The sequence below is a fragment of the Pocillopora verrucosa genome, chromosome 9, assembly GCF_036669915.1.
Source record: "Pocillopora verrucosa isolate sample1 chromosome 9, ASM3666991v2, whole genome shotgun sequence".
In the NCBI taxonomy this organism is placed as follows: domain Eukaryota; kingdom Metazoa; phylum Cnidaria; class Anthozoa; order Scleractinia; family Pocilloporidae; genus Pocillopora; species Pocillopora verrucosa.
In genome coordinates, this window is record NC_089320.1 from 8,006,141 (window position 1) to 8,018,516 (window position 12,376).

The 12,376-nt window shown below is 37.1% G+C and overlaps 2 protein-coding genes across 2 annotated transcripts in view; both read right to left on the reverse strand.

Annotated features, from left to right (window-relative positions):
* LOC131784678 (uncharacterized) overlaps positions 1–3,504 on the reverse strand; it is a 34,115-nt gene extending 30,611 nt beyond the window's left edge. Inside the window, exons 1-6 of the mRNA XM_066172199.1 lie at positions 3,187–3,504; positions 2,440–2,883; positions 1,820–2,224; positions 1,439–1,554; positions 1,025–1,313; positions 505–692 (exon numbers count right to left, since the gene is read on the reverse strand). Of these exons, the coding sequence (XP_066028296.1) occupies positions 505–692; positions 1,025–1,313; positions 1,439–1,554; positions 1,820–2,224; positions 2,440–2,883; positions 3,187–3,475 (1,731 nt within the window). The 5' untranslated portion in view covers positions 3,476–3,504. The remainder of the gene's footprint in view (positions 1–504; positions 693–1,024; positions 1,314–1,438; positions 1,555–1,819; positions 2,225–2,439; positions 2,884–3,186) is intronic.
* A 465-nt stretch (positions 3,505–3,969) lies between these two features.
* On the reverse strand, positions 3,970–12,245 carry LOC131784712 (MAM domain-containing protein 2-like). The gene is made up of 6 exons (XM_059101537.2): positions 12,153–12,245; positions 11,998–12,067; positions 5,855–6,040; positions 4,916–5,044; positions 4,401–4,651; positions 3,970–4,068 (listed from the first exon to the last, which is right to left on the reverse strand). Exons 3-6 carry the CDS (start codon positions 5,952–5,954, stop codon positions 3,970–3,972), a joined length of 579 nt encoding a protein of 192 aa, XP_058957520.2. The 5' UTR covers positions 5,955–6,040; positions 11,998–12,067; positions 12,153–12,245.
* Between the last annotated feature and the right edge of the window lie 131 nt (positions 12,246–12,376).

Below are 12,376 nucleotides of genomic sequence, written 5' to 3' on the forward strand. Positions count from 1 at the left end.
TTAAACAACTGAGGCCTTTTCTTTGACATCTGCAGAATAACTTGTTGCCTTTCCTATGACATCTGCAAATGTTTAGTATTCTCATATAAGGACGATAAATTGTGGGCCTGTCTCCTGCATTTTTTCTGTACAGGCTATTAGGGGACATTAAAGAACCCACCCACTTCCTGCAAAGAGTAGGGAACGTAGCGGTACCGTGTTCTGGCCTTGTCATTGCTTTTACAGCTCCCCATTTAAGCCAGCTCAAAGCTTAACAGGGCCAGCCTGTCTACATATCGCAAATATATACACACATACATACATACACCCATACTTACAAATGCGAAGGCGAAATGCACTATGATTAAGACGTCAATCGATGGTACTTAAACGTACTCTCTCATTTATCTCTAAATTGAATTTTTGCAGGGATTATTAAGTTTTTTTGTAGCTTTCAAAATGATGGGAATTCTTTCAACATTATTCATTTCCCATTACAAATTTGAAACATTGTTCTCAGCAAACCTGAAGGTATGTTGCAAGGCGTTGTCCGTAATTGTAGTGAAAATTGCTCCCCGCATCCAAATTTTGAAGAATCCTGACAGCATCTGGACTTTTCGGAAACCTCTCGTCATCTAACAAATTTTCTACTGCTGTAGAAGGTATCTGATACCAAAGTTCTTGACGAACGCCATGGGCAGTTACCTCATAGCCTGTAAAAAAAAGGAGCCAAAATTGTAAAAATAATTTCTTAACCCTGTTCCAATTAAAAATTATCAAAATCTAAAAGCATGCAAAGTTCTGCTCACCCATTTTCTTTATGAGACTTAAAAACTCTAACTGAATGCCATAACTCATAGATGGAAACGGCCAGAAAGAATTTCAAAGGAAATGCCCTGTACACAACAATATAACAGCGAGAAAAATGATACAGATGACTATCCTAAGTGGGTTTTCTCGGAAAGGTAGAGCAGCATAGTATATTCGGACTTTTCTTCTCTTAATTCTAACTCTTTACTTCCAAAAGAGTAGAAAAACACCTTACCCGTCGCAGTGACCAAAACCTCACAGAGAGTTAAACTGGCGACATCATGAGCCGATATGGTTACACTCGTAGCCTCAATAGACGGTTCGCACATCATCAATCTCTTATACTCTGTCCTCCAATCATAAACGTCGCAGTTTGCTAAAACAAATTCCTTGCGGTTTCTTAATGTAACATGTAGGTTAGGAAATTGTTCTAAACAACAGTCTGGCCTGTTTAACACCAACATTTTGTAAACAAATGCCTTTCTTTCCAGAGTAACACTCCACCAAAGAGGTTCGTCGTTGGACTAAAGAAGAATATCAGTTAAGTCTCGTTTGGTTCAAATTAAAACTAATTTTGAGTTAATTCTGGAGCGTACTATAGTAAAGCGAATTAGAAATCAAACAATCAAATATGAATAATATTACATACTATTATTCGTTTCATCGTAAAGCAAGAAGCGATATTTCCATCAACCACTTGGGCAGACGTTCCGATGAGATCCGCGTGCAACGACTTGCCTGTTGGTCGCCTAGCAATATAATTCCCTAAATTGGAAAAAAAAATGGCGAAAGTTACCCAACATATCAGAAATTTGTAAGCTAATGTTCCCAAAAAAAAACGACCAATAACAAAGTAAATAAACATAAACAAAAAAGACAAGGATCCAAGCTCTTTGTTTTGTTTGATGGCGACTTTTGCCATTTCAAGCGTTAAAATAAAGAAATGAGCGTAAAATGAGGGGGGAATTTACAATCAATTGTTTACCATGGTGACAAGATTATAGTAAAATGATGATATTGATATACGTACTCTCCTCTGTTTCACACAGATAGCTTCTTTGGAAATTGCACTGGCTTTGAAGAAGTTTCCACTGCGAACGCTTTTGCAAAAACCCACAATGTTGAGTTGGAGAACGAAGAGGATATCCTTGGTGCCAGCTATCTGCTGAGATGTGTCCATCTCCAAGCCACTGCCACAAACCGAGCCTTAGTATTCCTATAAAGACCTGAATATCAACATTTGGCAGATGTTGATCTTTTTTGTCAATGCGCGTGTCCATCGCTTTTCTTTTTATCTCGGTATCCACAATGGCTAAGTCACTTGATTGTTCTTGACAATTTTGACGGGCTGTTTGCCAGTCCACTGAAGCATCGCCAGCAAATACTTTAAAGCACGACTTTTCCACTTCAAACCAGCCATCTTCACAGGACGCTCCTGGGAAATTAAAAAAAATAGTAATGCATTTGCAATGGCATTACCAGATCTCACTATTCCTTTCACTTTTCAATTACAAAGAAAAATACGAAATTTGGTGTGTCCCAGCACAGGTTGAATAGGGTTGCTGCACACTCTCGGCAGATCTTGAAATAACAAATCATTATTGATGGTACGTTTTCCCTTGGTTTGTTTTAAAAAGACTTTATCCTCACCGGAAATTGAGGTTTTCTTTTCACAGATATATCCTTGTCTTGAAAAGCAATTTACATCATTAATTCGCCAGCCTTTTCCTTTCCAAGCATCATTCCATTTTTCGCCGTTTATCATATTACCACACCATCCGTCTCCAGATGGTTCGTAAGGACCCCATAATGATTGGAATTTATCGAAAGGAAAAATCTCGTTTCTAACTGTTATCCATTGGCTGTCACTGACAGCGTGGGCTCCTACGTTATAGGTTTCCCATTCATTTAGATATTCATCGAGGACTTCAGATATTTTTCGAGCAATTTTGGTATCCTTTAGGACAACAAGGTGCCCTCCTCTGTTGTAACAGTCTAATTTGGCGTTATCCCAAGTCTTCGGCAGAGTCAAGTGCACTTGGAGACAGGAATTGGAATTTAATCTGCGCCACCCAGGAAGACAGGAGCTTTGTTCTGAAAAATTTAAAGTAGCTCTAATTAACCATCGTGCCTACCTCATTATGATAAATCCTAGGTGGTATGCGATTGCATTCTGGGTTTAAAAGATTTTTTTTGGCCATCCTGCAGTAAGAATGTCACGGTTGCACTTTTTAACACTAAAACTCTGTATAGCTACTAAACATAGCTGGACATTACTCAAAGTAGATTATATTTCTTCCTACGGCAGTTGGGCTCGCATCGTCCAATATTTAATTTTTATTATCTCTTCCAGCAAACGTTTATTTCCCAATCAATCGCCCCTGGAAATTGACTCACCGCGTAATGAAATATTCGCGAAAAACCATTCTTGAATCGTCTGATCGCAACAAGGTTGATAATCATCTAGTGTAACCTCAAGAGGTGAATCCTGGCCTCGATTAATGAGCAGAACTTTGCGGTAACCTTCTCGGTGAGCGCTTGAAGAATAAAAGAAGTCAAAAGGGAGACATCCGAGATCATTCAATGAAATATTTCGAGATATACCATTTCTACAATGAGCTGAGTCCACCGGGTAAATAAAATACATTGTGTCAGCAGAGGTGTTCCTGGTCTGTTGAGCTTCCATCGTGAACTGATGAATCCAGCCACTATGACAAGGAACTCTGTCAAGCTTGAAAGCCACAGTCTTCGCAGAATTGCTCTTTATGTACGCATGCAAGTTTTGTGTGACTAAATCAAACAAATAGGAGAAAATTAATTACGTGAAAATTAATCTCATCAGCGCAATTTCAATGTATCACCGTAGGGCAGGAGTAACTTAAGTACCAATTTAAAAACCAGAGGAATTTATAGGTTTAGAAAAGGTGTATTTAATTCACGCATTCAATTGAAAGGAGGCATTCTAGAATTAGACGAAGTTCTCTGAGCCGACATTAAAAATGGAGCGATCATAGAGTTATATTTCAGTTTGATAAATATCTCGCAGTAAATCAATAATCTAGAAAGTGGAATTTACAAAAATACAACGGGTTGGCTATCGGGTTGCCAGTGTTTATACAGCAACGACACGTGACCTTACCTTGTCTTCTTCAAAGAATATAATTGGAATTTTCAACAGTTTCACTTGCCTAAATTTTGGCATTTTCCATTTGACAAAATGATATTATCGATAGCGATATCGCTTGCAAAATACAAGCCTCTGATAGCCTCAACCACTATCTGAAAGGTAAAGTACATCTTAATCACTTTGCGTTGATGAATCAAAAGCACATATTACTGACATTTTTTTTTTTGTGCTCGTACATGTATATACATTTCAAAAGGAAGCCATTTTACCATCAAGGTCATTGTAACACGTATCTTGTTACTATTTCGATTCTTTGTTTTAAAGATAATAGGAAGACTCAAGGACAATTTTGAACATTAGAACAGCAATGCAAAAAAAAGATTCATAAAGGGATTCACTAGGTTAGAGTTCTCAGGTGAAGAAGTCAAAAGCGTTGGATACAATTTTATCAAAATAAACCTTGAGGGAATGAGGAATAAGTCACCTGATATTCAACAGACGAGTTAACGAATGCGGCTGCCTGCAGCCATTGGTCTGGGTGATTTCCTGATTTAATCCATTGTATCATCTCACTGTCATTTGTTTTCAGGTAAATGATGAGGCTCCCCATTGAACTACCATACATGTGGTACCAAACTGACAAACACTTTGGACCTTGCATTTTGGGGCTTATAAGTCTAGCCCTGTCACCATGATTACGACCACTGGCCTCCACGTACGCATACCTTCCGTGGCCTATGGAGAAATTAACATTAACGAAATTGCCTCTGCGAGTTGATCACGTACAAAGCTTTTAATCTTTAAAATAATGTATAAAATGGAAGATCGCATGCTTGCAAATCTTAAACCTAACCGCTTGGTACCATTAGAAACCTGTGGCACTTACTTATTAAAGAATTAAAGCTAAACAGCGATGAGTGTAACACTCCATTAGCTAAGTCTGGCAATTTTAAGATATGTAATTCTTGCATTTAAAGTTGCGCTATTTGTAACAGTTACCTGAAACGTCAGACTGAGGTCCAGTCCATTGGCTTGGTGTGGCCCCTGACCGTACAATCCAATTAATCTGCACTATCCCTGTTTTGTCATTTTCCCAATTGCATAAAGTAGAGTTATCGAAATCGCAGTCTGAATTGTAGAAACAAAATCCATGTCTTAAACGTTACCATGACAATGTGCAGATTATCGAGGTTAAACACTTATGTGAGCTTTGTGATCTATAATTTTGATAATGACTATTGCCAGAGAAAGGTTTTCAAATTAATTCTCATTTTTATTCTTTGAATAATCAAGGCAGTTAAAACCGAAATTCTTCCTTTCTTTCTATCTTAGGGGTTGGAGAGAGGTTAAATTTGCTGATTACAAGTTGTAAAACAGTTTCCCCAGTGAGGCATTCGCTGGTAAGACTGAAACAATGCTCCGTTAAATGCGTTTAAGGACGTTGTCCGTATTTAAACAACATGATATAAGCAAAAGAAAAATCTCCGGAGGTGTCATTAGTGAGTAAGTCTGAAATCTAGTGCTGAATGTTAAACAACGTTTTAATTTAATCTTGAGGTAACAGGCTTCTGATTTGATCAAAATGATAAAACATTCTTCTCTTTGAAAAATAACAGAGATTGTCTTATGTAACATAAATGATACGATTCCGGCAAATGCAGTGAATAAATAATTGAACCATAATTCCTAAAAGCAAAACGTGTGTAAATTCATAATAATTTCGACAGCTATCTCGTTGACTAACAGTTTTCCAAACAGGCTAAAGGAGCGTTGACGTGTGCGGCATTATTGTTGAAAAGTGCATGCGAACGAAACGTTCGTCAAAATTAATGACTTTTTTATGGTCATAATAGTCTCTCTATTTCGATCCTTTATTTTTCTGCTTTTCTGCCCTCAGATACTGCTCTATACTTTTACCTGTCGGATTTATGATCTTACCTAGCGAGAGCACACTTGTACTGTTTGATGCCCAGAAAGGTCTTAGAGTTAGCAAAAACAGAGTGGCACAGGTGATTCTCTTATAACTGTAAAATGGCATATCGCCAGTTGTAGGACGCTTTTAAGATCCTCTTACTTTTCCGCAACCTTCGCTGAAAGTACTTTCTACCAGCATATAATCAGCATCTTCAAGATAAAAATCTTATTAGCAAACAAATTGGTTTGATATTTGCAACTGAAAATAACGGATGTAATTAATATTTCGAGCCAATCTATACAAGCAAAATAACCATTATCACTTTCAAGACTTCCGAAAAGCTTAAAGCACTTATAACCAATTTACGTATTGAGTGGAACTCCTCGCTAAGTAACGAATGACAGTGTAGGAAATCCGAAGCAAAAAAAAGCTGAGGAAGGGGAAGTTTCTTTGTGTTTCATAAACCATTCTGTATTTTGGATGGTGATATCAATTACACATATCAATAATCAGAGAGGTTAGTTTTAATTACACGGAATTTTAATATCCATTTATTTGCTTTCAGTCCCCCATGACATATTCCTATTATGTTTAGGAAATTCATAAAAGAAAAAAGAAGAAAATGGAAGAGACTAACTAAAAACTGATTCATTCTGCCATGGATGGCATTTCTGACTTCAATTATCTGTTACTGTCGACTACTTTTTAGGGAGGCTCCACAGGGTTTTTGCTTAATGTTGGCGCGCGCGCCAGCGTAATGTTTTTCTGGAACATTTTTATGTTTTCGCTTTTCAAGATCATTAAAAGCTATCAAATGGCAATGAACAAGGTTCGGAAAATCGTTTGCTGTTGTAAATATTATCAAAATGGTTTTCGTTATTAAGGTAAGGCTTCACGAAGGGAAAGCCAGCGATAATTTGGCTTTGCCTTTGATTTTGATTTTCTTCAATCTGCTTTGGTGAATCTCTCAAAATTGTCACAATTTGTGGAAACTGATGGGGGTTTCAAGGCAGTTTCCTCACTATTTTCAATTTTGTCTTTTTCCTCAGTCTCAAATTTGGTATTATAAATCTTTGTTATCAACAGGCACTAGAGAGGGCACAAATGTTTAAAGGTCCAGCAAATCTTGGGAAATTCCACCGAAGGAAACGTGATAAATCTTACTCGAAAGATCCCTATTTTCTTTGTCGCAAAACATTACTTAATGGAATAGGACTTCGGTGTCTGAGCACGCGGAGACTTTCGAATCTGGCGCCTTTTGGCAATCTTTCCCACGGTGTTTTCTTTTCTTTTGACCTCTTTTTCAGGTGCAAAAGGCCTATGAATATTACGCGTGTAGTTTCTGGAAACCCTAGATTCCATCACATAAAAACTGTATTGAGCTAAACTGTTTTAACACACCTTTTCAGATAACAATCGTGCGATAGTATCGAGCCGCCATGTTTGTTTTTCATGTTGACAGTTTTAGCTCGTGCTTCGTTCGCATGGAGCCTCCTTAATGGACTGTAAAGTAACCTTAGAAACAAGAGTATTAATGCTATGTTTAATGCCGCCTTATAAAACCCCTTCACCACACCTTCGCTAATATGGCAGAGGTCATGGGTTCAAATCCCGTACAGGCCTTATTTTCACTACTGTTTAAGTGGTGTTCATAACTGCGAAGATTGCTTCCACATTCAAAACCCTTTCAGTCGAATTCTGATATGAAAATAATGTTCATCCGTTTCCATGTGAAATCGTAGGTTTCTGAGATACATGTAAATTAGCAATGGTCACCATGTAAGAAAATTGCATAGAACAGAAGCACCATATGGAAAAAACACTATAAATTTGTTTGGCTGGTTACTGCCATCGTTGAAATCGACAGGAGGAAATAAAAGGGAAAATTTAAAACACAGATTTAACCAAGGCACAGGCGTATTTCAATCTGTGAGTAATGGATATTCTGAAAACAAGCGAGGTGTTCCTTAATGCATTAAGCTTAAAGTGTTATAAGAAGGAGCGTAGTAAAGACAAGCTCACTTTATATTTTTAGTTCTCTGTACATCTTACTGTTATAGAAAGTGATAAAGTTAAACACATCATGCTGATGATGCATAATCACGAGTACATTCAAATTGTGTCCGTGATTGTTATAATGCAAAGTTTGCAGCGCTGTGGTAATTTTTCAATCATAATTGCTCTTTGGGCAGTTTAGACATTTCCATGAATAAAAAAAGATAAAATGTCGCGACTCAATTAACTTTGCCGGAAGACGTAACATTTTGGCTTTGTTTAAGTGTCACCATTATCATTCTATGATACTAGCCACTCAGCTAAGAGAGTTTGAGGCGAACTGGAAATCGCTGATGTACGTATCGATCATCTGTAAAAATGAGTCTTATCTTAAGTAAGTCATCTCTAAACCGCCCAGACTTGAGGAATATCCAAACTGAATTGTAGCTGGTTTTCATCCTTCGAAGTCCTTCAGTTATCTATTTACGATAGTCCCTTTTCTTTAGCACATTGTGCTACGACCATACAATCGCATCGCCCGCGGCTAAGCCTGCTTTGAGGGTGGAGATGGTCATATTGCACTTAAACGGAAATTAAAAGCTATATCTCTTTGTCATCGCATGCAACGAAGCGCACAAAGAAAGGGCTGCTTTTTGCTGCAACTGATCACGTCGATCTATGAAAAGAGCATTATGATACCTGAGTGCAGTTAATCATAAAAAGTTAGTCTTTGAGAATAAATTCTCTACGCACTATTTGCATCTTTTCATCCAAGAGTGTCCATTGCAGGTGCTGTCAAACAATAACGAAAGGCCGTCTTTTTTGTCTTGTTTTGTTTTGTTTTTGTTTTTTTCGTGTATCTGCTATATCAAAGCGCTGTAAACTTTATGGAACCCTTAAAGAGTAGATATTCACGAGTTTTCGTTACCGAATTCTAAGGCAAGAATCTTTTAGATGTTACGATATCAACGGAGGTTTTGCTATGGTGTCAGCAAAACCTTGCTGTTAAAGTTATTTCTCTCCCTTTTTTCCTTGCTGGACTGTTTCATTACCTTAATTTTGAAAGGACGGTGCATCGTTCCTTACATCGGTTTTAGATTCATAACAAACAGCATCCAGCTTTTCGATTGAAAAACTTTGCGAACTAAAATACGACCCAGTTGTTTTTCTCTTACGCAAATATTGAAGTGATTAAAAACAAACATAAACTGACCACAAATATATCAAACCAGTAGTTACCTGTATCTAAACAGTACTTTCGACCTTCTCTCACTCAGTCGTGAATTCGATTTCAGTGCTGCTAAAATGCACCAAAAATGATTCCAGTTTTTGGGAGATTTAACATCACCAGTAATCTACCTCTAACTTCGTAATATCTTCGCCCACAGATGGCTCTTCTGGATGACTTTTTTTCACCGTATTTACTCAGTTTCACCCGTGTTATTGGGCTTTTGGCTCTTTAAATAAATTGGAATTGTGGTTCTACCCACTCGCTCCATCACTTAAAATGAAATTATACAGTACTCTAAACAAACTCAAGTCCAAAAGTAAAGAATTTTATGACCTATTGCATTTAATTCCTGTCACCTAAAAAATAAATTTCATTGTGTACTTCAGGTTAATACTAAATCGCTTTGACAGGGAATGAAATATTATTCGTTTTATTTACCAAGTTAGTTAACGTCTTGAAGTGTCATGTTTGGTAGCTTCATGACAAAGGAGACGAGTGACGCCTAACATCTGTCTAAACACTGCCTTGTAAAAACTCCCTCTCATCAGAGGAACCTTCGAATAACATAGACTGCTTTATCTAGTTCCAATTGATGACAGAGAGAGAAGAGTATGACCACCACTTACAGACGCTACAAGCTCGAACATAATGTCGGATACCGCGGCGCTCTGGGTTTCTTCTTTATGCAAAATTTCGAAGTAAACATCGTGGCCCCGTTGGTAAGGTGCAAATTATCTTAGACTTTACTATAAATGCAAACTGACTCGATTCGAGCTTAACTGAGTGTTTATTCATCTGTTAAGTATGCAAATTTTCAGTTACACTATAGAATGAAAAGAGCCGAATTGAATGCAAATGCCAAATTGGACTTATAAAGCCAAAACAGGTCTGAAAGGTATTATTAAGACCCCTTGTGTGACCGGCTGATTGGCGATATCAAACACGTGAAAAATCTCGTATTTTTTCACAATAGTTTATAGGATAAAATGAATTACAACCGCGAATTCATCACTACAGACGCTATATTTCTTGACTTCATTCAAATATATTTTTATCTGCGACTTCCGAAAGAATAGGAAAGCGAACGTAATACGCTTAACATTTTAAATAAAATGCAAAGACTCGACCCCTTCATTAATCTCGATTCATAATTGCTTGTTTTGCAGAAAAAGACGCGGTTTCGGCGCCCAAGATCTGCCAAACAATCCTAAAGATGGAGATTAGCTGAGGCACAACTTTCCATCTTCAAATAAAAAATTTGTTAAAATTATAACAATGAACGCAGAACCCAGAAGGTAAACTCTTTATTTTACAGCTAAGTAAAGATGCCACAAGATTTGCTTGCTTGTGACTGTGTCCTCATAGGGATGAAAATAGACGTCTTTCTCAAACTCACCAATGAAGGTATATTCAACAAAATATTGATTGACAACTGATTTTTTGGTCATTACTCTCTGTCATTTTTTGATTGACGAAGTGTTTCTCCTACAATTTTGTGCATGGGCGAAAACCAATGGGTTTGTTTCACGATTTCAAACGCAGCTCCTCGCAGCCGCTGCTGTCGTATATTGCCTTCTTGAGTTTTGGTACATCTACCTGTGCAAATACGGTTAGCAGGTGGTTTTCAATGGTTTGGTTTCCTTTAAGGTCATTCACTTCGTTGATTTTCCTAGGTTTGGCCTCAGACCCAAATTCCGACGTAAAAGCTTGACAATGCAGAAGGGAAGACAGATTAATGAATTTTGGTTTCCCTCTCACTGTCCTAAATGCAGAAGTATGTTCCTGACTCCTTCCTGAATAAGATTGGTGACACCTATCTTATTGTCAATCATGACCTGTCAACGATGTCAGTTCAAATTATTGATTATTATTTGTTTGGTTTTGTTTTTGTTTTTTCATGTACATGTTATATCAAAGCACTGTAAACTTTATGGAACCGTTAAAAAGTAGATATTCACAAGTTTTCGTTACCGAATTAAACGCATTAAAACGCTTCCTTGATCAAACAAGCAGGTCGTTTACAGGGATTATTTTTGTTTATTGTCCAACTGCACAAAGTAGAATACAAATAACGCGCGAATAGAGTACAAATATCCTGCGATATCGTACGGTTATTTGGACAATTGGTTATTTTGAAATATAAAAAAAACCTGTTAAACTAGTCGGCTGCGCGCGCTATGCTTCTCTATCCGCTTTGCTTTTCTCGCTTCACGAGAAATAAGGAGAAAGATTTAGCTGGAAAAAAAGCAGTTAAATTATAATTAACTTTTTAAAAGTTTTAGTGTGTAGTATCGCTGACTATTCTTACTTGTTGTTTATATTTTTGACTGCCCTACGGGCTCGATACTGCACACAAAAACGTCTAATAAGATATATAGAAACTTTAAGAAAATAATGTCAATGCAAAAACTAGGCAAAGGTTTCCATAACTCATCCAACATCTGAACTTGCACAAAATATCATCGCGCCACCAAAATGTCCTGAATTCATCTGTTTTCAGTGTAAATGTTTTTCAAAAATTAACAAGCTACGCTTTACTTTCCTCCTGCTTTGAGAAGAGGAAATCTAGTGTCTCATTTTGACTTGCTAAAATATAGTTTGTTCAGTTTTTGGTACTCTACCTTAAATCCGCAAGTCCTAATGGTTGAATTGTTATAGTATACAGATCAACTAAAAAGCTCTGCGCAAAATCGCTTGTTAGCCTACGTGATCAGACTATCACGAATGCGTCATTCGTTCGAGCACATTTGAAACTTGACTGATTTTGACTTGTGCAATCCAAACAAATTTTCATATCGGCCAATATTAATACCTCAGATCAAACAGTAATAATTCTTATATTTCGTAATATGAAAGAACATCGATTTGCAAGAAGATAGAGATTCTAATACTGCGTTGCCTATATCCATTTCCCAAATCGCGTAAATCAACACAACTTACCTCTCTAACTTGGGAGACAAGTCGTGTATGATGCATTGGATTACACTCAACCGAATTACTTTAACAACATCTGAGAACAAAGAGTAACAGAGCCATAGAAAATGCGATAGCTTATTTCGACAAAGGAAGAAACGAAATTGGGAATTCTTCATTACCTCGTTGTGTTTCATCAAGCAGTCAAGCTTTCTCAGTTGTCGCCTGGCAAGTTTCACGAATATAAGAAACATGATTTTTCTTGTGACTTGAATAATTTATTAGGAAACCGAATACTTGTCATTTTCTTTTACATGAAAATTTTAATAAGTTTTTTTCTAACTTTTGTCATTTGTTGATGTCTGACCTATCACAAAAAAAACTCGTGAAATTCATTGTGCTATAT